Source organism: Malurus melanocephalus, unplaced genomic scaffold, assembly GCF_030028575.1.
Source record: "Malurus melanocephalus ecotype Western Australia unplaced genomic scaffold, MMel_1.1 scaffold_44, whole genome shotgun sequence".
NCBI classification, from domain to species: Eukaryota; Metazoa; Chordata; class Aves; order Passeriformes; family Maluridae; genus Malurus; species Malurus melanocephalus.
In genome coordinates this window covers 2,422,438-2,444,130 of record NW_026623276.1, presented here as the reverse complement: position 1 = coordinate 2,444,130, position 21,693 = coordinate 2,422,438, and the positions used below count along the sequence as shown (strand labels likewise).

The 21,693-nt window shown below is 35.1% G+C and overlaps 1 protein-coding gene across 1 annotated transcript in view; it reads left to right on the top strand.

Annotated features, from left to right (window-relative positions):
- ROCK1 (Rho associated coiled-coil containing protein kinase 1) overlaps nt 1-21,693 on the top strand; it is an 82,795-nt gene that overhangs the window by 37,425 nt on the left and 23,677 nt on the right. Inside the window, exons 6-22 of the mRNA XM_057364922.1 lie at nt 1,875-1,959; nt 3,572-3,716; nt 3,993-4,131; nt 4,550-4,641; nt 4,823-4,982; nt 7,387-7,453; nt 10,878-10,966; nt 12,481-12,529; nt 13,088-13,223; nt 13,596-13,687; nt 13,799-14,045; nt 15,443-15,549; nt 16,441-16,591; nt 17,469-17,629; nt 18,460-18,644; nt 19,360-19,429; nt 20,846-20,940. Of these exons, the coding sequence (XP_057220905.1) occupies nt 1,875-1,959; nt 3,572-3,716; nt 3,993-4,131; nt 4,550-4,641; nt 4,823-4,982; nt 7,387-7,453; nt 10,878-10,966; nt 12,481-12,529; nt 13,088-13,223; nt 13,596-13,687; nt 13,799-14,045; nt 15,443-15,549; nt 16,441-16,591; nt 17,469-17,629; nt 18,460-18,644; nt 19,360-19,429; nt 20,846-20,940 (2,070 nt within the window). The remainder of the gene's footprint in view (nt 1-1,874; nt 1,960-3,571; nt 3,717-3,992; nt 4,132-4,549; nt 4,642-4,822; nt 4,983-7,386; nt 7,454-10,877; nt 10,967-12,480; nt 12,530-13,087; nt 13,224-13,595; nt 13,688-13,798; nt 14,046-15,442; nt 15,550-16,440; nt 16,592-17,468; nt 17,630-18,459; nt 18,645-19,359; nt 19,430-20,845; nt 20,941-21,693) is intronic.

The window sequence follows — 21,693 nt, the reverse complement described above, 5'->3', positions numbered from 1 at the left end:
TTTTTTCATGAAAATTTAGATTTTTGACACCTGCAGATTCTTTTGAATTTGTTTTCCCCTGTAGTTAATCTCTTCAACTCTGATGAATGAAAAGGAACTCATGAAAATAGGGGCCTGCTGCTTAATGGATCAGGGATTGAGTGRAAAGGACATGGGAATGGGTGAGGCTGCTGCCTGTGTCTCAGCCTTCATTGACAAGGTCTGCTTTCAGGCCTCTCAGGTCCCTGTGCCCAGTGGCAGAGCATGGGAGAGGAAAGCATTGCTTTGGCAGATGAAGATCAARCTGAGTCCCAGTTGTGCAAACTGGATATGCCTGTGTGCAAGGCACAAGGTGGGACATGCCATGGATGCTGAAGGAGCTGCCAAGTAGTCTTATGGCACTGCTCTCTCTCACCATGGAAGGTGTGTGAGAATTAGAAGATTCCTGATGATAGGAAGGAAACAAATAGCACATTTGTCTTGCCCCAAGAAGGGCCAGGAGGAGAGAGCTGGGGAGCTGAAGGCTAGCCAGTCTAGTTGCAAGTTGAATWAAATTCTCAGGAAACCATTTCCGAGCATATGGGTGGGAAGGTCGTTGTGAACAGCCCGCATGGATTTATGAAGGGTAATGCATACCTTCCCAAACCAATTACCTTCTGTGCTGAGATGATGGGCTTCACTGGTGAGGGCAGAGTATGTTGTTTGTGTTGACTKTAGCAAGATTGTAAACATAGCTGTGTTAGAAAGGTACAGTTTGGACAGGTAGAACTGTCAAGATACTGTTTGAATCGATTGTGCTGTCCAGCAACAGTCAGCTTGGTGATTGCTCAGAGGTTTGATACTGGGATCAGCACTGTGTCTCCATTCACAGCATGGACAGTGTTCAGGCAGGATAGAAAGCATTAGTCACCAACTGTCCAGTGGGACTTTACGAAAAAGGCAAAGCCAGACTTGAAGCTGCGTGCTGAAAAGATGAAAGGCAACAGATGATACAGCCTGCAACAAGGGAATATCTAGCTACTTGTTAGGAGTTATTTTTTCCACTTATGGGGGAGGTCAAACAGTAGAAGGGAGCCCTGGAGAGGTTATGGAATCTCCATCCTCCAAAAAAAAAAAAAAACCAAGCCAAAACTCTCCTGGATTTGACCCTGAGTAACCTAATGTAACTTTGAAGTTGAGTCTAACTTTGTAGTTATACTTTGATCAGGCAGCTAACTCAGAGTCTTACAAAAATYCCTCTCAACCTAAATTATTCTGTGAGTGTACTGGTACATTCCACTGCATTTCATCTGACAGTTATGGCCAGAGTTCTCCTTTGAGGTCTCCAAATATACTTTATCCTGAAATTTGTGTTAAGATATGTTGATAATTGTTTCTTACTACTATGCTGCTTTAGTATATGCACTTTACCAGTTACTTTATGAAAAATTCTGTAGTGAAAGTGCTTTGTGGAAAAGGCTGCAAGGTAATATTCTTCTTGAGTCATGTATTTGTTAACAATAATAGAATTTTAAAAATGACATCTAGTTGTTCCCTTGAAATAGAAGTGATACAGGAAAGAAGCTATATTTTCAATGTCTGACATAATTCAAACACTGAGTGTTTTTTAGGAGCTTGAAGTTTAAGATTAGTGTCCTGATGTATCAAATTTGGTGACTTAAGGTGGTATTCTCACATGTGTTCTAGTTTTTMAAAATGTTGTAATTCAGCAGTTTGTGTTGGTCATGATGCTTAGGGAAAGCATAAAAAAATGGAGGCAATAGTGGTTGCTTTAATGTTGTTATTTTTCCATGCAACGTTGCATSTGAAAAGCATTTGACTTCCATTGTTTTCATAAGTTAAATTGATTAAATTGATTTTTTTACTTTTTGAAATACGTATTTTTCTTCTTCCAGAGATGTGAAGCCTGATAATATGCTGCTAGATAAAGCTGGGCATTTAAAATTAGCAGATTTTGGTACTTGCATGAAGATGAACAAGGTAAACATTTGTTTGTAATTTCACTTTTGTTTGTGAAAGCAAAATATACTTAAAAGTGAAAAGATACTRAAAAGTTTTAAGCTAAATGAAAAGAGTGTAAAGTTCCACTCTGTTTCCTTACTGTTCCTCATGGTCTAGTGAAGGGAACTAAATGATTCAGATCCCTTCCAAACCAAATCATTCTGTGATTCATGTATCTTGTTCAGTGRCAATGTCAAGTGCAGAAATGGTTTTTCAAGTACTGTTTTCTAGAGAAACTTTCTGAAGTCAAGCTTTTGATTGTCTCTATATGCTCAGGGCTATTTCTTTAAATCTTTTGGTATGAAAAGCTAATGCAGAGAAATGACATTGTTTTTATGTAGTGTGCCAGATACGAAAGAAAATTGCTGTGCCAATCACTGAATACCAGTTGTACTTATTAGCCATTGTTGACATAGCACAAGGGCAAACAGAAGGAAACAGGTGTCATAGAATTACTTATTTTTAAAAAATATATCCTGAAGTAGTTAAAAAAAAMCATTTTGCAATAATATTTCAAGTGCTGTGAAGTATTGTTCCCTACACAAAACTGACTGGCTTGTGTCAGCTTGTACATGTATTTGAGAAAAACATATTGTGGAAATCTGAAATATGTGGTACTTAGTAGAGTTGGTGTAATATGGGCAATGTATTCTTATCATATTCCWCGAGATTTTAATAAATTGCTATAGTTGGCTGCTGAATAAAAGGTACCAATGCAACCCAAATGCAGGTTATGTGTACAAATCCTAGTAGTCTTGAGCCCAGTCTTGATTCTTGCAGTCTTTTGAAAGAGGAAGGTTATTCTCTAGAAGAAAAGCTGCTCAGCATAAGAGCTTAATTTAGGATTTGCTGCACGTACAACATTAGATTGATATTGTTTTATTTGCTTAGTTATATATTTTTATGCAAGTTGTTCTACTGATCCATTTTTAGGAATGGCATAGGATTATTTCAGAAGTGCCTGAGAGGCACTGSAAAAGGGAATGTGGTTGCAGCTTCAGCATTCTGAATGACAGCTCCAGTGGGACTGATCTCAGTTCTGCTAGCCCTTTCTCAGGGGTGTGAGGAACATCAAACGTTCTTCTCACCTGTTACTGTTTTGAAGTACCGAAAGTCTGCTTAGATTTTCAAAGCTGCATTTACCTTTAGTCTTCCTAGCATTCAGTTTATTGGTTCAGAGGCCAAACACTTGCAGTTCAGCTAGTACTGTTATCAAAACCCCTGCTGTTGACCCATTTATGCTAACAGAAGAGTTTTCAATGTTTACAGTACATGCCGTCATCAAATGACACGTTTCTACTGGCATGGGGGRCTTTGTGGTGTGTGCAGGGCCTGTATGCAATTCTGATTACTTCTTGGATACTAACTTTTTTTAGTAACTTCCATTGTATTTGACAGATCTACTGCTTTGTTCTGGGGCTTTAGCAGCTTAGATGTTAAAAATATTTAAAAATTGATTTTACAAATAATGTTTGTTGACAAAATTTGATGTGGAATCTGTTGATGTTGCTTAGGCTGSATAAACTCATGGAACTTACTGACAATTTTGGATCTTATAATTTGGGCCTGACTGTTTTCCTCTTCTTTATAGGAAGGTATGGTACGATGTGACACAGCTGTGGGAACGCCAGACTACATCTCTCCTGAAGTATTGAAGTCCCAGGGAGGGGATGGTTACTATGGGCGAGAATGTGACTGGTGGTCAGTTGGGGTCTTCTTGTATGAGATGCTTGTAGGTGAGTAGTAGGATCATCAGAATGGACTACTTAAYTAGACTCCCATGTTAGAATCACTCTTGTTTTTAACATTATTACTTTCTTGGCATAAGCTGTGGTTTATAGATCCTGCTATTTACAGAACATATTTTAGAAAAATTCTGTCATAGTTCTCAGCATTTGCCCTTTCCTCTTGTTTACTTGGTTTCGTACAGGGTTGTATATGTAATTCAAATACTGAAAATCAAATCTACAATAATTTTGATCTGTGTTTTAATGTTTGTGGTTCTTTTTTAGGAGATACACCTTTTTATGCAGATTCTTTGGTTGGAACATACAGTAAGATTATGAACCATAAGAACTCGCTTACTTTTCCTGATGACAATGACATTTCTAAAGAAGCAAAAAACCTTATTTGTGCCTTTTTAACTGATAGGTAAGTTTTATATTTTACTCACAATGAAAGCCTTCATTAAAAGTATTTCTTTTCATGTTGAGAGAAAATAAGTATTCGTTTTGTGTATGTTTGTCAACTGCTGAAGAGAAGTGAAATTCTTATTGCTTGGGCCTCAATGCAGTGTAACAACTTGGCAGTTGCCTGAGCTGCCTATGATGATGRATACAGAAGCAGCAGAACTTCTTATAGACAAAAGTTAAAACCAGACTTGTTCTGAAATGTAGCTGCTGTGCTCATCTAGATATGTTCTTACGAAAACTTTTGAATTTTGTCCACTTTTAACCATAGCTTGAGAGATGTTTTATTATCTTTGTTGTTAGATTATGCTYTAAAATGAGTCTTTCCTTCAAAATAATTTATGGACTGTCATGTGTTTAACCAAAACACTCTTTCACAGGGAAGTGAGGCTGGGGCGAAACGGTGTAGAAGAAATCAAACGGCACCTTTTCTTCAAAAATGATCAGTGGGCTTGGGAAACGCTCAGAGACAGTAAGTATAGTGCTTTTCTCACAAATGGTGGTCTGGCTTACTCATGTATCATATKAGCAAAAGGATTGGTATATTTTGTTTAAAGGAGTTTAAAGTTTTTTTTACTCTGTACCAAGCAAAGATTTCTTAGTGACTTGAGTAATATAATGATTATTATAATTCTATTTTGTATTTTTTCTAGCTGTAGCACCAGTTGTGCCTGACTTAAGTAGTGACATTGACACTAGTAATTTTGATGATCTAGAAGAAGACAAAGGAGAGGAAGAAACATTTCCCATACCAAAAGCATTTGTGGGCAACCAGCTTCCTTTTGTAGGATTTACATACTACAGCAACCGTCGGTACGTATGCAGCAAGCAAGCTAATGGTGTTTTATTATTGGCATTGTTTATGACTCATGCCAGCTGGTATTTAGATGTAAGTCTGTTCAGATACTTATCAATGATTCAGAATGCTAAAAATTGTAGTCTTTTAATACTTCCATAATGATAACCACTACTGCTAGGCATCATTACCTTAAATAATCACACYGTACTGTTGAATGTCCTAATATGTGTTGAGAAGATGATATAATGATGCTGCAGAAGCTAAGCAAGAAAAATCCACCATTGCCACTACTGGACAGAGTGGCATGCAGAACTCTGAATTGTGTATATAGAGTAATGAATCAGGTTTTTAGAATTCCATTTGTTTTACTGCAAATTACTGTCCCTGAGCTGTATGTGAAGTTTCCATACTTTACATCAGTGTTTTAGCATGTAGTAAATTAAACCTTGGCTTACTAGAAATATTTCCTACTTGCCTGCTTTCTGCTTCATAATTTTTCATTTTTTAAGTGCACATCCACTGCAGTGTGAGATTGTGATGCTTTATGATTTTCACTATTGCTTAAAACACTCTTAAATTAAATCAGTTAAAATTGTATTAATTCATGTTTTCAACAGTTATTATTACTGTAGACCCAATGGATAGCTGTATCTACATTCAAAAATCTCAGTAACCTTTTATTACTTGTAAAGCTGCTTTTAATTGTGGTGTCAGTCAGGCTTAAAATGGGCTAAAACTTCTAGTAGAGCTGTCATAGAGATTATGAGTTTTAATAGCATTTCTGGATAGGAAAATCTTAAAGGAAATAAATCTGGTTTTCGTCCTTGCATAGAAGAGGAAACACTTTTCCAAACCTGTGGTGAAATTCTTTCCATCTCTGCAAAGAGTTGGATTTGTTGTTACTTTTTGCCATAGTGAGCTGTAGAAGGACTTGCAGACTTTCCATATTCTTTGGGTGAGTTCATCAGTTCAAGAGTTTCACCTCCTATTCTCACTTTAGTCTGTAATTTAAAAATGTCTTAATTTTTGCCTTGCAGGAATAGTTTTGAATCTTTTATCAAGAAGTAGTATATTAGGAGCTTGTTAATAAAAGAGTTTCTTCTCTTCCCATCTTCCTTTTTGGGGGACAGTATCAGGAATTTGGAGAACTAAGTGGCAATGTTCTTGTTGTCATTGAAGAGCTCTGCTGCTAGTCCTGTCATAACTTTGTAGGCTTACAAGAACTATAATGCTGGCCTAGAACTGAATTTTGTCTTGTAATATTCTGCTGGTGTATTCTCATGAAAAGTCTGAAATGACCATTCATACTTGCTAAACCTGTAATCCTTTTGTTTTCTTTTTGTACTGAAAATAGTTCAGGCATTAAAAAAAAAAAATCAGTATTTGGACACTTTAACACAGATTTTGGAATACCAGCTGCGAATGCTTTGTAGCCCTATCTGACTTGTGAGTTCTCTTCTAGATTGTGATGGAGCTGGTGCTGTGTCTGTCTAACTGTCACATTCTTACTGCTCACTGCTGGTGTGCAAAATGTGATGGCTTCTTGTACTYAAGACAGCAAGCTTGTTTCTACAGGAAATGGTTTTGTTTCTACTTCGGCATTTCTGAAAGCTGGCTTGATGTTTAATTTGACCATGGTTGGGAGATGCCTTTGATTTTACCCTTCTTGATCTTTTGGAAAGGTTTTTTTTTAATATCTGAAAATACCTATGTGAAACAAAAAGAGGATGTGTCCGTCTTTCTCAGTTCATGTGTTGGAGAGTTTTGCCTCACATAATCTGATGCACTTAATAGATACTTTACGTCTCTTTAGATCAGTTATCAGGCCAAGAATAGCACATCAAATACCAAAGGATTTTTGAAAACAGTAATTTGTATTTATTTATCTGACTCTTCAGAATCATTGCAACTAGAAATTTATGGTATTTTTAGAAAACACTTATGTAAAATAAGAATGTTGGCTTCAGGGCAAACTTTTTGTGTGTGGAACTCTTAGTAACTTTGTTGAAAGTTACACAATGAAGCAGAGTTTGCTTCATTACTGCTACTTGCTGCATAAGTGCCTGAGTAAATATTTATGGGATGGAAGCCAATGAGAGTGTTGTAACCAAGGAAAGCAATGATTTTTTTTAATGGTTGTTTAAAAAAAAAAAAAAAAAAAAAGTAGTTATTTAGTATTTGGCAGACGTCCTTTTCTTTCTGGAGGCCTTCTACTGCAGCTTTCTACTTTAACTTTACAATTAATTGAGTTTTTCAATTAAATGTGCTTAAATCTGATTATGTTACTATTTGTTTATCCACATTTTGGAGCAATAAATCTGGGAATTATATTTTAGGATGACTGTATTATCTTACTTTTTTTTCATAATGTGGCCTTTAAACAACTCTTCAAATATAACTTTAAAAATATTTTTGCAGGTATTTAGGTGTCCCTGCAGAAAATTCGAATGATAATAGAACAGGCTCCAGTGTGGACAAAAGTGTGGTATGTCTTCATTTTTATTGTATCCTAATCAAGAATCTACTGCWTATATAGGCRTAAACTGTTWGAGTTTATACCTCTGTAAATTGAGAAATGCCTCCAATTATTTTAGTGTTTGGGATATGAGAAATCAATGCATAATTTTTAGCTCTTTAGTATGGCCTCACTAATAAAGTAATTGGAAAAGCAGAATTTCATTTCTTCATATAACATTGGTTTTCCTGAATTGAATAAAATAGGCAAAATTCTTTTTTTGTGGAACAGGATTCAGATTTTATCTTTAGAAATACCTAAGTAGTTGTGCAGTATTTTTAGAGTGCCTTATTGATCCTGGGTAGCTTTGTGGCAACCATGGAGTCTGGGCTTCAGTGAACGAAGTGAGAGGTGGAAGGTAATGTACCAAACTTGGGCATTCTGCTCCTTTACAAGCCTTCCCCACAAGTTGCTGGGACTTGGGGCACTGAGGATCTGCATTTCTTGAGCAGTTCACCTAGCAAGAAATGGTCAGGAATTTTTTCAGTTACTTACTCCCAAGCATCTTGGAAGCACCTTTGCAGTCAGATTTCCAGGAAGATATGCTAAGGTGTTTGCCACTTGGTTGAACGCTTGGATTCTATGTAAGTTCTGATATAAATCAAGCTATTCCTTTAGAATGGTTTGATATTTTACAAATTACATTCTTTCCAGAAGAAAACATGGTCAAAAAATTTATAATTAACTCTGAAAGAAATCCTGACTTTGACTATGATTTACTTTGTTAGTGTTTTTTTCTGTTTTGAGAGTAGAAAAGATATTGATCTATGTTCCCTTTTCTCTTAAACTGGCACTATAAAGGTTTAATGACACATGGCACTACCCAGAAAAAATTTATACAGGGCAGGGGAGTTGATTATGTCCTCTGTTGGGCAACTGAATTTAATAATTGGAATGTCTTCATTCTTTATGTATATTGATGTATTTGATATATTTTCTTTCCCTCACAAACATTTGATTGTTGATACAGTAAAATTTAAAAACAGCCAGACTTTCACGTAGTTGAAAGTACTTAAAACTGTGTGCTGGCTTTTGGTTGGCTTTGAAGAGAGTTACTGAATGGACTTGGCATAATCAGTGGAATACTACTCAGTATGTAGTTAAAGAACCCTCAGTTGTCTTGTTAGATACATTCAAATGTCTTGTGTTTTTAGCAGTTTAGTGAAGTGAAGGTCTGGAAGGATTTGAGTGATATGGGAAGGTTTAAATAAATGTTAAGTCTTTACTACAAGGTATTTTTACCCCACRGTTTTCTCAGCTGTTTTTCTTTCATTACATGCTGCAATGAAAACGGTAATGTTGAAACATGGTTAGCAAATTATTTAGTTCTGGAAATACAACACAAGATATTACCTGGTCTCTCTGCATTTTGACGTACCGAATATCTTCTGGGAGAGACATGAGTGCCACATATTTCCAAAAAGTTAACTGTGTTTTGCAAGCATGTAAAACTTAACAGAATTAGGCCATGATATTGTGCAGAAATGGAATTCAATGTCCCTTTACTGACTGTCAAACTTCTTTGAAGGTCTGATTGCTTACTTTGGTTTAGTGCTGCCATAACCACCTGTAAACAGTTTAGATTTCAAGAAAAAGGAGATTAACAGATTATTTTGCACTGGATCTTAGGTTTTCTTTACTGCTCAGGGTACAGAACCAGACTCACTATGCTCTAGTGATTAAGAAAAAGGCAAAAAAAACGTATGACAGTTGCAGAGGGATTTTTCTTGACTTCTCTGCTGCAGCCAGGCATTTCTACAGTCCTTTCCTTCCCTGCTTCCTACTCAAAATGCAAACGGAGAACAAGCTAAAACTTAAAGGAGTGCTTTTATACTGAGTTAATTGTAACTCAGGATTTTCTTGAGCTATTCTTTAGTCTGTTGATAGCAGATTGTGCACAACTTTGTCCGGAAGCCTGTTGTCTCCTACTGATAAAATTAGACTGCTCAGCGAGCTCAGATGGGTCCCCTGGGGTAGAGGCTGATGTGAGAACATCCAGAGACAGAGAGATGCAAGAGGATGTGACAGCAGTCCAAGCTAGTAGGAGTCAGTACAGAAATGCCTCCATTACCAGATGTCTTTTTAGACCTGTTTCTCATCTATCCCATTCAGTTCCTCTGCACACCCTGTCTGGAAGGGCTATAGCATGAATAAAAAGAAATGGAAGAGCAATTACATTTAAACATCATTATACTCTGTTTTGGGGCATTTGCAGTGGTCCTTTCTTATTAAAGTGAGAGCCTTTAAATAGTCTTCGTTCTTGCTTTACTTCTCAGTGGTTCATACGAAGGAGATGAATGCGTTGGTGTACTGGTCCTTTTCCCTCAAAGTTTAGATTTAGAGGCGGTCTCTTCTTTTTAACTAGAACTRCTGTCTGATCCAGATATTGTTATGTTCTACATCATACCAATTATTTGTTTTCCAGAGCTGCTCTGTTAAGTGCWGAAAAGTCTAATTTTTGGAGGTTTTTTAAGATTTAGGAGTTATAGCAGGAAGCAAGAAAGCAAAGGATCAGAACCACTCGARTGTGTTGCTTTGAAGAGGGTCTGGATTAGGAATGTAGTGCTTCTGGATGCAGTTCCAAGAGCATTGAGGGAAATGTGGAAAAATGAAATAGGCTGAAATCCTGACARTATCAGTGGAAAGGTTTGTAATGAATCAGCATGAGGTTRACTTAACRAGCTCCCTCAAAGCTGACACAATCGTGTTAACTGAGCATTTTGATATTGTAATGGGATTATTGTGCCTAGAGATTCATAGAATGTAGGTATTTGGAGACTACATGAAAAGAATGAATTTTTGAGTTTATCCTGCTGGCGAACAGTACATATTATGCAGTAATGTGCTGTAAAAACATCTGAAGTTTGTTACTGTTTTTCAAAACTTAGTMCAGTTCTAGCTGCAAAAATGATCTATCATTAAATAGATGGCAAGAGCATTTTCTCTCCGTTGCTAATAACTGACAGGCCCGGTTCTGCTTCCTGAACTTGTTGGGAGCTTGRAGATGCATTGCAAAATACATGTGGTGGTTGATGCTAGAAGAAGAAGTTTTGAGACTAACTGAAGTACTTTCTTGTACCTTTGCAATAAGATCTTTAGTCAAATTCTGAAGATATATAAAACAAGGAGAATTTGATTTAGCTTAGCCCTGTGAATTTTGATGATACCCTAAAATGATGTGTATGCAAATGAAAAAACTATTTCTTGTAATTAAATTTCTTGTGGGGGGGGAGGGTGAAGGGGGGCACATCGCATCTTCCTAAGGTAAAACGTGTTATTTTTGTAGAAGAGAGTAAGTTGTGATATAATGTAATCAGAATTGAATATTATTAAGTAGTTTTTTTAGTTTCTAAATTTAATCCATGTTCTTTCATATACAAATATATCCTTAAAGCTGGAAAATATGCAGAAGATGATCTATGAGTTAGAAGAACAGCTACATAATGAAATGCAGTTGAAAGATGAAATGGAGCAAAAGTGCAGGTGAGACTTTGAACTTGGATTGTTTACATAATTTAAGTACATCTAACCCTTTAGTCCTATGTTACTGCTTCAGGGATTACCATGAAAACACTAGGAATGGTATTGTAGTTCTCCAAGGGAGTTCCAGGTACAGGTTTAAGTAATTCTAAAATTTTCTTGAGTATAGTACAAAGAAAATGTTTTCTTTCTTTGACACCCATRTAGCACATGTTCTTTTTAAACACTTAAGTGTTTGAGTTTACCTGGTATCTCTTGTGTTCAGATGTGTTATTGGACTGAGGTATTGGACACTTGTCAAACATTTTTTTTWAAATGTAAGATTCTGTATATATAGCATATATTGGATTATTAAAATTAATTAGCTTCTTTGTTAATTAAATACAGGGTACTTGTTGGAAAACCATGTTTTGTTTTCCTATGACTGACATATGAAAACAACTATTTGCGTTCTAAATGTTGAAGAAGCAGCTTTGTGAGAATTTGCATTTTCTTGAAGCTATATACATTTGAGTTTCTTCTTTCCTGATAATCAGACATTTTAACTAAGATTCATGCAAACTAAATTTCCCTTCAGTTAGCTTTTCCTTTGAAATCTTTTCCTGAAGGACTAAATACTGCCAGGAGGCAACTCTAGGTATAGGATACAGGAAGAATTTAGATTTAGAGTTAGAACCRTAGATTGTAGAGTACAAGCTACTTAGGTGTAAACTGGTAACCAAAGTCGTCTGGTGGGAATCTAGGCTGTGTGACACTGTTGCTTACTTAAACACAAGCTCACTGTTGGCACCTTCTGATTGCTCTCCACAAGCACAATGTACATTCTTGGAGGATATTCAGTAGCTGTCTTCCTGCAGTAGTTCTGAACTTGTCAGAGCACAACTGTGTCTTCTTATATGTCATACCATTCACTGCAGACTTGGTAAATAGGATATATTGCTGTAGTGTATTGTATCTGCCAGGTAGCCTTGCCTGGCTCCTTTTTGTTGCCTCTTTGAAGAGGGATGGATGCCTAAAAAATGCAATGGATGTATCAGTATTGTTGCCAGTTAATAAGGCTTTACTGTGTGTTCAGCCTAACTCTCTCTGTTGTCCCATGTTCTAATACATTGCTTCAACRGAGAGAATTTCAAATAATATTATTCAGATACTTTAATCTATAGTAGGGAGCTGTCTACTTTGGAATTAATGARCTATTTTATATATTTGGAAGTCACWRCTAGAGGAAATTTTAGCAGTTTACYGGGGTATTCTMTGCTCTGTTTTTATATTTGCAGATTAAGGGGTAAAATGTGGCACCTAAAGTTTTGCATATTTAATCTGCAACGAAGTTAGTACCTCTTTAATGGTACATTTTATGAATTATTTCTGATGCTTGTCTTCTTCAGTTTTAAATGTTCGTTACAAAACAGCATTAGTCAGAATACAAATGTTCACATTAGTAATGATCACAAATTATTTCACTAGAAAAACAGTATRTATAAGATACCTATTAAATGATCTTACTTTATTTTTAGATCTTCAAACATAAAGCTAGACAAGATAATGAAAGAACTGGATGAAGAGGTAATTTTTTTCCCTCACTGAAGCTGCCTTACTTGGGTAAAGAGTGGAGTTAGGAATGGTACTTTTAAGATTTTAAGATATTTCCTCTGTGACTAAAAAATTGTTCTGTTCAAGTTTGAGACCAAACAATCATATTTCAGTACATAGCTTTGGGAGATACATTTTTAATTGTACACATTTTGAAAAATGTACCTTTCTGCAACTCATGCTGATTTCTGYTTCCTCTGCTAAATATTTTATTTAGTCTTACTCAGTTTATGAAAATKAATTACATCAGAAATAGGGATGATTTTCTGTTGAGTCCTTCTGTTGTCTCTTGATAATAATTTAAGTAGTTACTTTAGACAATCATACTAACAAGAACTTTTCTAGTGATTTTATATATTTGTTATGTAGATGTTAAAAAAGCTGTCTTTTCTGAAAACCTTTCCAAGGAATCCAGAAATTCATTCTTTGGAAACAATGCTTCRGTTTCTTTGTTTAATTAGTTGCAGAGATACTGGTTTAGGGATCATTCATTAAAATGTAAGAATAAAATACCGGTTCTTTGAATTTTAGGGAAATCAAAGAAAGAACTTGGAAACAACAGTGTCTCAGATTGAGAAGGAAAAGATGGTATTACAACATAAGATAAATGAGTACCAAAGAAAATTTGAACAAGAGAATGAAAAAAGACGTAATATGGAAAATGAAGGTATGCCATATTGTCTGAACATAGACACTGATGAGGTATGATGTGTTTTGGGGAATAATTTAGTATCGTTGTATCTTAAGTGCTGTGCAACTTTAAGAAAAAAGATCTTTTCAAATAATGAGAACAGATTTTGAGTTTGTTTTTATTTGAACACAATTTTTTTTGTTCTGATTTTCAGATTCTGTTCTCTGCAMTGTGCATTGTTGGTTTGCAAGCACAAAATTTGGCCTAAAAATATATATAAGATACAAAAAGGCAACAAAAGACCTATTAATGCAAAAAATAATTCTGAGCATTTTTGTGTAAAAAAGCAAGAGCAAAACCCTAAGTTTTTTTTTAATATTCTGTATTAATGGTGCAATTTCTATTTAGTGTCTACACTAAAAGATCAGATGGAAGACTTGAAAAAAATCAGCCAGCATTCACAAATGTCACATGAGAAGATAACACAATTACAAAAACAAGTATGTTTGTGTTTCTTGTCTTCATTATTTCTTAGATTCGAGAATACATATATAGCAAAACTGGTTCCAGAATCTTCCAATTTAAGAATCCTGTCTGGTTTATTTTGACAGCTAGAAGAAGCAAATGATTTGCTGAGGACGGAATCTGATACAGCTGCAAGACTGAGAAAGGGTAACACAGAAATGAGCAAGTCATTAAGTCAGGTRGAATCACTGAACAGAGAACTGCAGGAAAGGTGCAGAGTTCTGGAAAGCTCGAAACTGCAGGTGGAGAAAGATAATTACCAACTACAAGCAGCTTTGGAATCAGAACGAAGGGACAAAAGTCATGGATCTGAAATGATTGGAGAACTACAGGGTAATTATTCCCTATTTATACTTTACCTAAAAAAGTTGTGATAATCATACTTTGTTAAGTTAAGTACAGTTAAATAACGGGAGGAAAGCCTACCTGCAACAAAGTGTGACTGAACAATTTCTGAAAATTGGATCTGGCTTCCTGATCATTTTGAGCAGCTCTTGGGAGGGAAAGAGATTATCCAAATCAAAAAGTGTCAAATACTGATTGTGAGTCTGGGGCTGCCCTGACTAAACGTCTGAGTCCAGTGGTGCAATGTATGAGGGCTGATACAGTGCTAGAGAAGATGCAACACTGTCTTAGTGTCTTGTGTAGTAACCAAGTTGACATATGCTGCACTTTCTTGTCTTTCATTTGTGGAGAARGCTGTTTCTTGTTCATTTGCATTTGTTTTCTTTTGTGATGATTCTACATTACGTTATAAGCAAGGTGAAGAACATAGTWAGGGCTACAGATGTGGAATCTCTTTTTCCAGGATGCTTGAAGCTTTCTATCATTTGTACTGATTCTTCATACTAGAAACTATTCACATGCAGGGCAAGTTTTACAATAARGGTGATGAGACCCTGGGACAAGTTGCCCAGAGAAATTCTTGTTGCTTTGTCCCTGGAAATGTTTCAGGCTAGGTTGGGTGGGGCTTTGAGCAGYGTGGCCTAGTGAAGGATGATTCTTCATGTGACTGGATGGTTTCCAGGGGTCCCTTCTAAACCAAGTGATTCTGCCCAGTATTTAGTGTAAACTTCTCATGCCAGATAGGGATAGGTGCTGTGGGGTTTGWGAAATGGTTCCTTTTTCTGTGTCATAGCACATAAAATCATGAAATGGTTTAGGTTGGAAAAGACTTCTATGATCATTGAGTCAACTATTAACCCAGAACTGCCAAATCCACCGCTAAACCATGTCCCCAAGTGCACACATCTTTTGAACGCTTGCAGAGATGGTGATTCCACCACTTGGGAGCCCATTCCAGTGCCTGACTTCCCCGTGATTTGAGTCACACTTAGGTGAATACATGTTGTGTTAATACCCATAGATTCATTTGAGACTGACTTTCTGTGTGATGTGCTTTATTTACACATTAGTGAAGTTAGCATAAGGAAAGGTGCTTGTTCCATAGCAGAACATGGGTTAACGAAAGAAATATTGAATATTAGATACTAGAAGTGATGGAAGGCAGGAACCATTTTTGTGTGATTGKTGTTTGTGAATTGTTACTGATGACATGCATAAAGAGTGTCTGAAAAGGTCTCTTTCCTCTACAATACAGCTTTTGCATGGCTGAAAAATTTGAARTATTTGAAATGCTTTATGGGCCCCAGAAATCAATAAAAGTTGCAAAACCAATGTATCTAAGTAAAGTAACTAATACTGAGTTGTGTTTAATTTTTTTGTGACAGTTCGGATTACAACTTTACAAGAAGAAGTAAAAAACATTAAAATGAGTCTTGAAAGAGTAGAAGCTGAAAGAAAACAAGCACAGGATATGCTTAATCATTCAGAAAAGGTACAGTGAAATGATGTTTAGGCTGATGGTCTTTGTCACCTTTTGACTATATTTTCAAATATTTATTGATGTTTTCAAGCCCAGTGTTATTGCAAAAATCAATCTTACATTTAAATTATTAACTAAGTACTGCTAATTTACGTTCTCATCAGGATCTCCTTACAAGTCCTCAGGTAGTTCTTACTTGTAGCATTGGGCATAAAAATTGTGTTTGTCATTYGCTGTTACTGATTCAAGGATCCAGCCCTACTGCCAGTAGCAAGGAATCTTTTTCTGCCTGCCTAGCTATGACTGCAAAGACTTGCCTCTGAAAATCTATGAACTGAAAAAATTTGAACTTTTTTTTCTGCTTTTACTGGATTTTAATTTGACCGGATAAGTGCCAGGCACGCCTTTGGATCAGCTTKGGTGCTGAATTCTTTTCTGTCCTTCTGTCATTAGTTGTTTTAAGTTGTTGTTATATGAATTGTCTATTCAAAAGCAAGTCCTGGACTCTCAAAGCACATCTCCAGTGCTTGTTTGATGAATTACTGGTAATGCCTGGCAATCCTAGCAATGAAATAACACAGTTCCGTCCATGTAACCATAATTCAGATTCCCCTGTGCTCTAGGATGTCAGTTCATTAGTTGTATGTTTCCAATTTAGGTGATTACTGATTATTCAAACGGAGAAGTTTCCCTTATCTTACAAATTTGTAGACTTCTGAAAAAAAAAAAAAAGTTAATGAAGTTTTCTCCAGAGCACTGAGTACAGTTTTGGTCTGTTGCTGTTCTTTGCCAAGCATGGAAAATAACTGATAATCTCTTGATCACAAGGGGGATGAAAAAGGGGATGAAAATGTGATTCCCTCAGGTATTACAGAAATTTGGTAATTTTTTTCTTATCTTTAGGAAAAGAATAGTTTAGAGATAGATTTGAACTACAAGCTGAAATCCTTACAAGACCGGTTAGAACAGGAAGTCAATGAGCACCAAGTGACTAAAGCCCGACTAACTGACAAACACCAGTCAATAGAGGAGGCAAGATCAGTTGCAATGTGTGGTAAGTGTTTCTTGCACTTTTCAGATATATACGTAATAAAAGGTGTTTTGGTTACGATATTTTAATATGCATTGTCTTACAATGTTGTACTCTTACACTGAGTAAGAATCTCTTGTGTAAAGMAAATGCATGTTGAAATCTTAAAAGGTGAAAACTACACATTTTAAGTATTTTTCTCTGACATGCTATTTTGTAAAAATTGTATTGTTTCGTAATATTTTGCATACCTTACTGCATTTTGAATTCAAAGCCTTCCTTGGCTTCTAAACTGCCAGTGAATATTGAAACTCTGGCTAGTGCTAAACAGAACTGGAAGAATGCATTAGCAAGAGAGATGTCTTAAAGCATTCATTGCTGTGTAACTGCATTAAAAATACCAGTGTTGTATTAGGCTTTTCTGAAATGAGAACTTTCTTTTAGAGATGTATATCTATGAATCAAAGGTTGTCTTGATCTTGTAATTGAATATATCAGGTTTTCTCTGTGAAGGTCATCAGTACCTAAATGTGGTTTTTAGAGTTAACATAAATGGTAGCATTTCTTTTGTTTTGTTCTACTGTCCATTCACAGAAATTAAATATTGTTTTGGCTCTTAATGATTAATTCAAGAATCTGCATTTTTTATTCTTTTACTATTTATCTTTCAGTTGTTATGATAATATTCCGATGCTTTGAGTGCAGATTGGAATTATATTTCYTTTTTAGTATTCCTTGTAATAATGCCAGGATATTTTTACTTAGAAATTAGTCCATCAAATAGCAGAAGAGCTTAAATAGCTGAACAAAATATTAGAACAAAATATTTGTTTTTACACAAGTAWGCKTGCAGATGCTACATACTYAKTTTTCTTGKKTTTYTTTCCTTAATCTTTTTTAGAAATGGAAAAAAAGATAAGGGAAGAACGGGCAGCAAGAGAAAAGGCAGAAAATCGAATAGTTCAAGCTGAAAAACAGTGTTCCATGTTGGACTTCGACCTGAAGCAATCTCAGCAGAAACTGGAACACCTTCTTCAGCAAAAGGAGAGACTGGAAGATGAAGTAAGTAAAATGTTCATCACTAATAGTTTTCTGTATAAATAAGAAATTAGAGTTGCACTGAGAAATAGAAAATTAAATTCACTTAACTGAGCTCCTTATGTAATATCCCTCTCAGTAGAATTGAGGGTAGTTGTTGGCTTAAGTAGGTTTAGGTAATTTCTGTTTATTTCTTCACTCTTGCATGCCTTACATATGTGAACCTCAATATAACACATTTTTTATGTTTTCTCTTTTTTTAAAGAAAAAATTTGCTTGTGAATTTGMCTGTGCAGTCTGATTGATGTGGATGATTTACAGATCTGAGTTTGCGTTGTCTAGTTTGCATTCTTCCCTTTTGTTCAAGGAAATGCAATTAGAGTATTGAGTGTGAAAACTAGGTACCAAGAGTGATAGCTTCATCTTTACATTTTCTTTTTTTTACATTTTCAGTGGGAATGAAGTTTATAACATCTTTCTTAGGGGACACAACTCATGTAAATTAGTTTTTATGTAGTTGGTAAGCTGCATTTTTCTTCTAGGGTGAGACATTTTTAAGATCTGAAATACATGTAGATGTTTGCAGATAATTTGGGTTTCTTCCCTTGTCTTTCAGATTAGTTAAAACAAATCAGGGGTTTTGAAATAAGCTGAAAATGGGAAAGCTTTATCATTTTGCAGGATCATACCCTTAGGTTCTGTAAGGACAGCAGCTTTGTGTAAGAATATTGCACTGAAATGTTTGGAGATTTAGGAGTGGTGTTTAATATAAAATAATCCATATATGAAATCTCTTAGGCACATGCACTTGGTTACTTAGCAAATGGTCCTAAATTGAACTATTTCTCATTTAGGTAAGGAATCTGACACTTAAGCTAGAACAAGAGACGAATAAGCGAATAATGGCACAGAATGAGCTAAAGGCACAAGCTTTTGAAGCTGATAACTTGAAGGGTTCTGAGAAGCAGCTGAAACAGGAAATCAATACGTTGTTGGAAGCAAAGAGATTACTGGAATTTGAATTGGCTCAACTTGCAAAGTAAGTAAAAACCTGATATAAAATGGAAAAAAAAATAGCTTAATTATATATGTACWATTTTGCCTGCTCCTGCTAGTGAATAAAGTACTCTGGTGCATAGGCATTTTTTCCTAAACTAAAAGATTATTTTTAGCTGTGTGTTATGATTCCTGTGTTATGATTTCTATGTAGCCTTCAATGTTGGAATATTTTTGTTATGAGCTACGAGCAGAACAGTTCTTGACTCACCATTCTATGTTAAAGCACATATACATATATATATGGCATATATACATATATAGGCCTTTTTTATTTGAATGACTTTTTTATGGATTGACTGATGCTATGTACTAAATCATGTGGGACTTCTAGTACATGGGAGTCAATAGATTTTCCCTTTAATTGCCTGATTCATTTTCTTAATGTTTCTTAAACTGACTACTGACTTAAAATGAAGACATTTTTCATTAATTAGACTTCTATTGTATATTCCTTCAGCTGACTTTTCTCCATTTAAAGTACTTCTTGGCTTCTAAATTACATACTAAAATGATCATCACTTTAGAATAAGAACTGTATTAAATCAGAATTTTGGAATACAACAAACTGTTGCTCTTCGTGAAATAATGTGTGTGCAAATGGAAGATAGTTGTAGGAYGCTCTTCTGGTTAGAAATTGTTTTTGTCTTTTGTTAGTAGCTGACTTTTAAAATGTTTCCTTTTTTATTCCTTCAAAGACAATACAGAGGRAATGAAGGTCAGATGCGTGAGCTTCAGGATCAGCTTGAAGCTGAGCAGTATTTTTCGGTAAGACTTACATGGAATTGTGTCTGCTACATTTAGATATAAAATCATTTAACAGTGAATAGCTGATATGAATTTTTTTTTAAATGTAAATAACAGCCTGGCATAAATCAGYAATTCAGAAAATCCTGTTTGAAATACAAAAAAGGAACAAAATATTAGAGATCATTAGATGGTGTATCTAAAATGTTCGTGTGTTGTCAAAACTTCTATATTACACTGAGTAACTCTTACCTGAATTATTCATCAGAGATGTTCCTTCAGGTTGCAAAAGAGATCTTTTTCTGACATAATTGAAAATTTTGTAGAGAGTTCAGTATCTCCATACWTACTGGAAAATATTCCATGCTGTTGGTGTACCATATGTATATTTAAGAACATAGATTCAGTGGCATTCTGCATGTATTCCTTATTCTAAARAKATATGTTCTCTGCACCTGAATCCCKGAAGAACCTGACTGAGTACTCCAGGTAGCCAAAATGTATATTTCATAGATTTAGTTTCATCTGTTTCGTCTCTGGGAAAAGAAACAATATCATAAGATTCTCTGTAACATCTAAAGTTCARATAATTTGTGAATATGGAAAGATTCATTTAACTTTGGGAAATACTTTTAAATTCTATTCTTCCTTGAAGAGTCAATAAAAATTTTAATGTTTATTAAACTTCATATGATTGTCATTTCATTATCTGTCACAGGGGCTTTTTGTACATTTTTCCGTGACATGCTACTAATGAGAATATGCAAAGCATTCTGTTTCTCAGTTTTTCCTTTTCTTTCACTAAAATGTAGTTTAAATGAGACATTCATGTTTCAGTCTGAATATTTAGCAAATGTAGTAGAAGATCRATTTTAACTATCAGAATTACAGGTGGTGTTAATAGAGTAACTAAGAACAGAAGTGATTCAAGGAAGTCTTTCACATAAATCAGGCCTTGAATCACATGAATCACTTATTAGGAGAAATGTTGGGCAGAGAAGACTTAAGATTATACGAGGAAAAAAATACATGGACACAAAGAGAATGCTACAGGTGAAAGCACAGAATCGTGTTAGGCTTCTTTAACTAACATTTTGAGACAGTGATGCCACAAGAGGATGCAGTTTTATCCTGTTGTCTCTAGGAGACGTGCTCTGCTGTGTTCCAGCACCTTCCTTCTCTTTTGCAGCAGGTGTATTTGTGCAGCTATGTAGAAAAACAGACTAGAAAACTGAAAATTAATTTGGTCATATCAGTTCCGTACCCCCCAAAAGAATGGAAAGAAACATCTTAGAGAGGCAGGAGAGAGGAAATTTCATTAATGATACTATTGGCATATGTTGGGGTTTGACAAATTCAAACTAACTAGTCTGAAAACAAGTATGAATTTCAGTATGAAATTTGAGTAATGATTCTTTTTTGTGCTTTCTTTTACAGACACTTTACAAAACTCAGGTTAAGGAGCTGAAAGAGGAAATAGATGAGAAGAATAAAGAAACGCAAAGGAAAATGCATGAGTTGCAAAATGAAAAGTATGGCCATTATGTTTCTCACACAAACCTTACATTTTTCCATGTAGWGTTGTCTCACTAATGAATACTTTGATTCAGATTAAGATGTTTTAATTCCTTCAGAAAAAGCCTCAAAAGTGTTCTGTGCCATCTTGTAAGATGGCAAATACARTAGGATGTTACCTATACTGATTCACAAAACCAAATATGCTTATTCATATTTGCTTTGGACGTTGTAAGGGCTGTAAGAAGAATAATRGACTTCTCTGAGAATTTACTAAGATTCAAAAATTTGAAAAAACATTTCAGTTTGTGGTAGTCATCTCACCAACTTTTTAAATTTAATTATATTATCCTGATARTTACTTAATATATTTCTRTAGTCAATAAAATAATTTGAGAAAATGGTAATGAAAAGCCTTTGAATTTAAAATTTAAAATGCTTCTGATTACAGCAAAAATAATTATTATAACAGCCATTAATTGTGTTGTACTATTATCAGGTATCAAATAAGAAAAAAAATTTAAGCTTGTTTTTCCAATTCCAAATTAGTTTATTTCATATCTGAAGGAGACTGTAGTCTTATGAATAAATACAATTTCTTTCTTCTAAAGCCTGTTTCTCTTGTACTGCTTGCACATCAKCCTTGGAAAACAATCTGAAGGGCAGAGGTTATGTACAGTGTTCATAATGCATTTTGGGGAGCTAAGAAAGGAAGAAGGAAAAGATATTGTGCTAATAAATATGGTGTAGGAGGAAAATACATGGGTCTG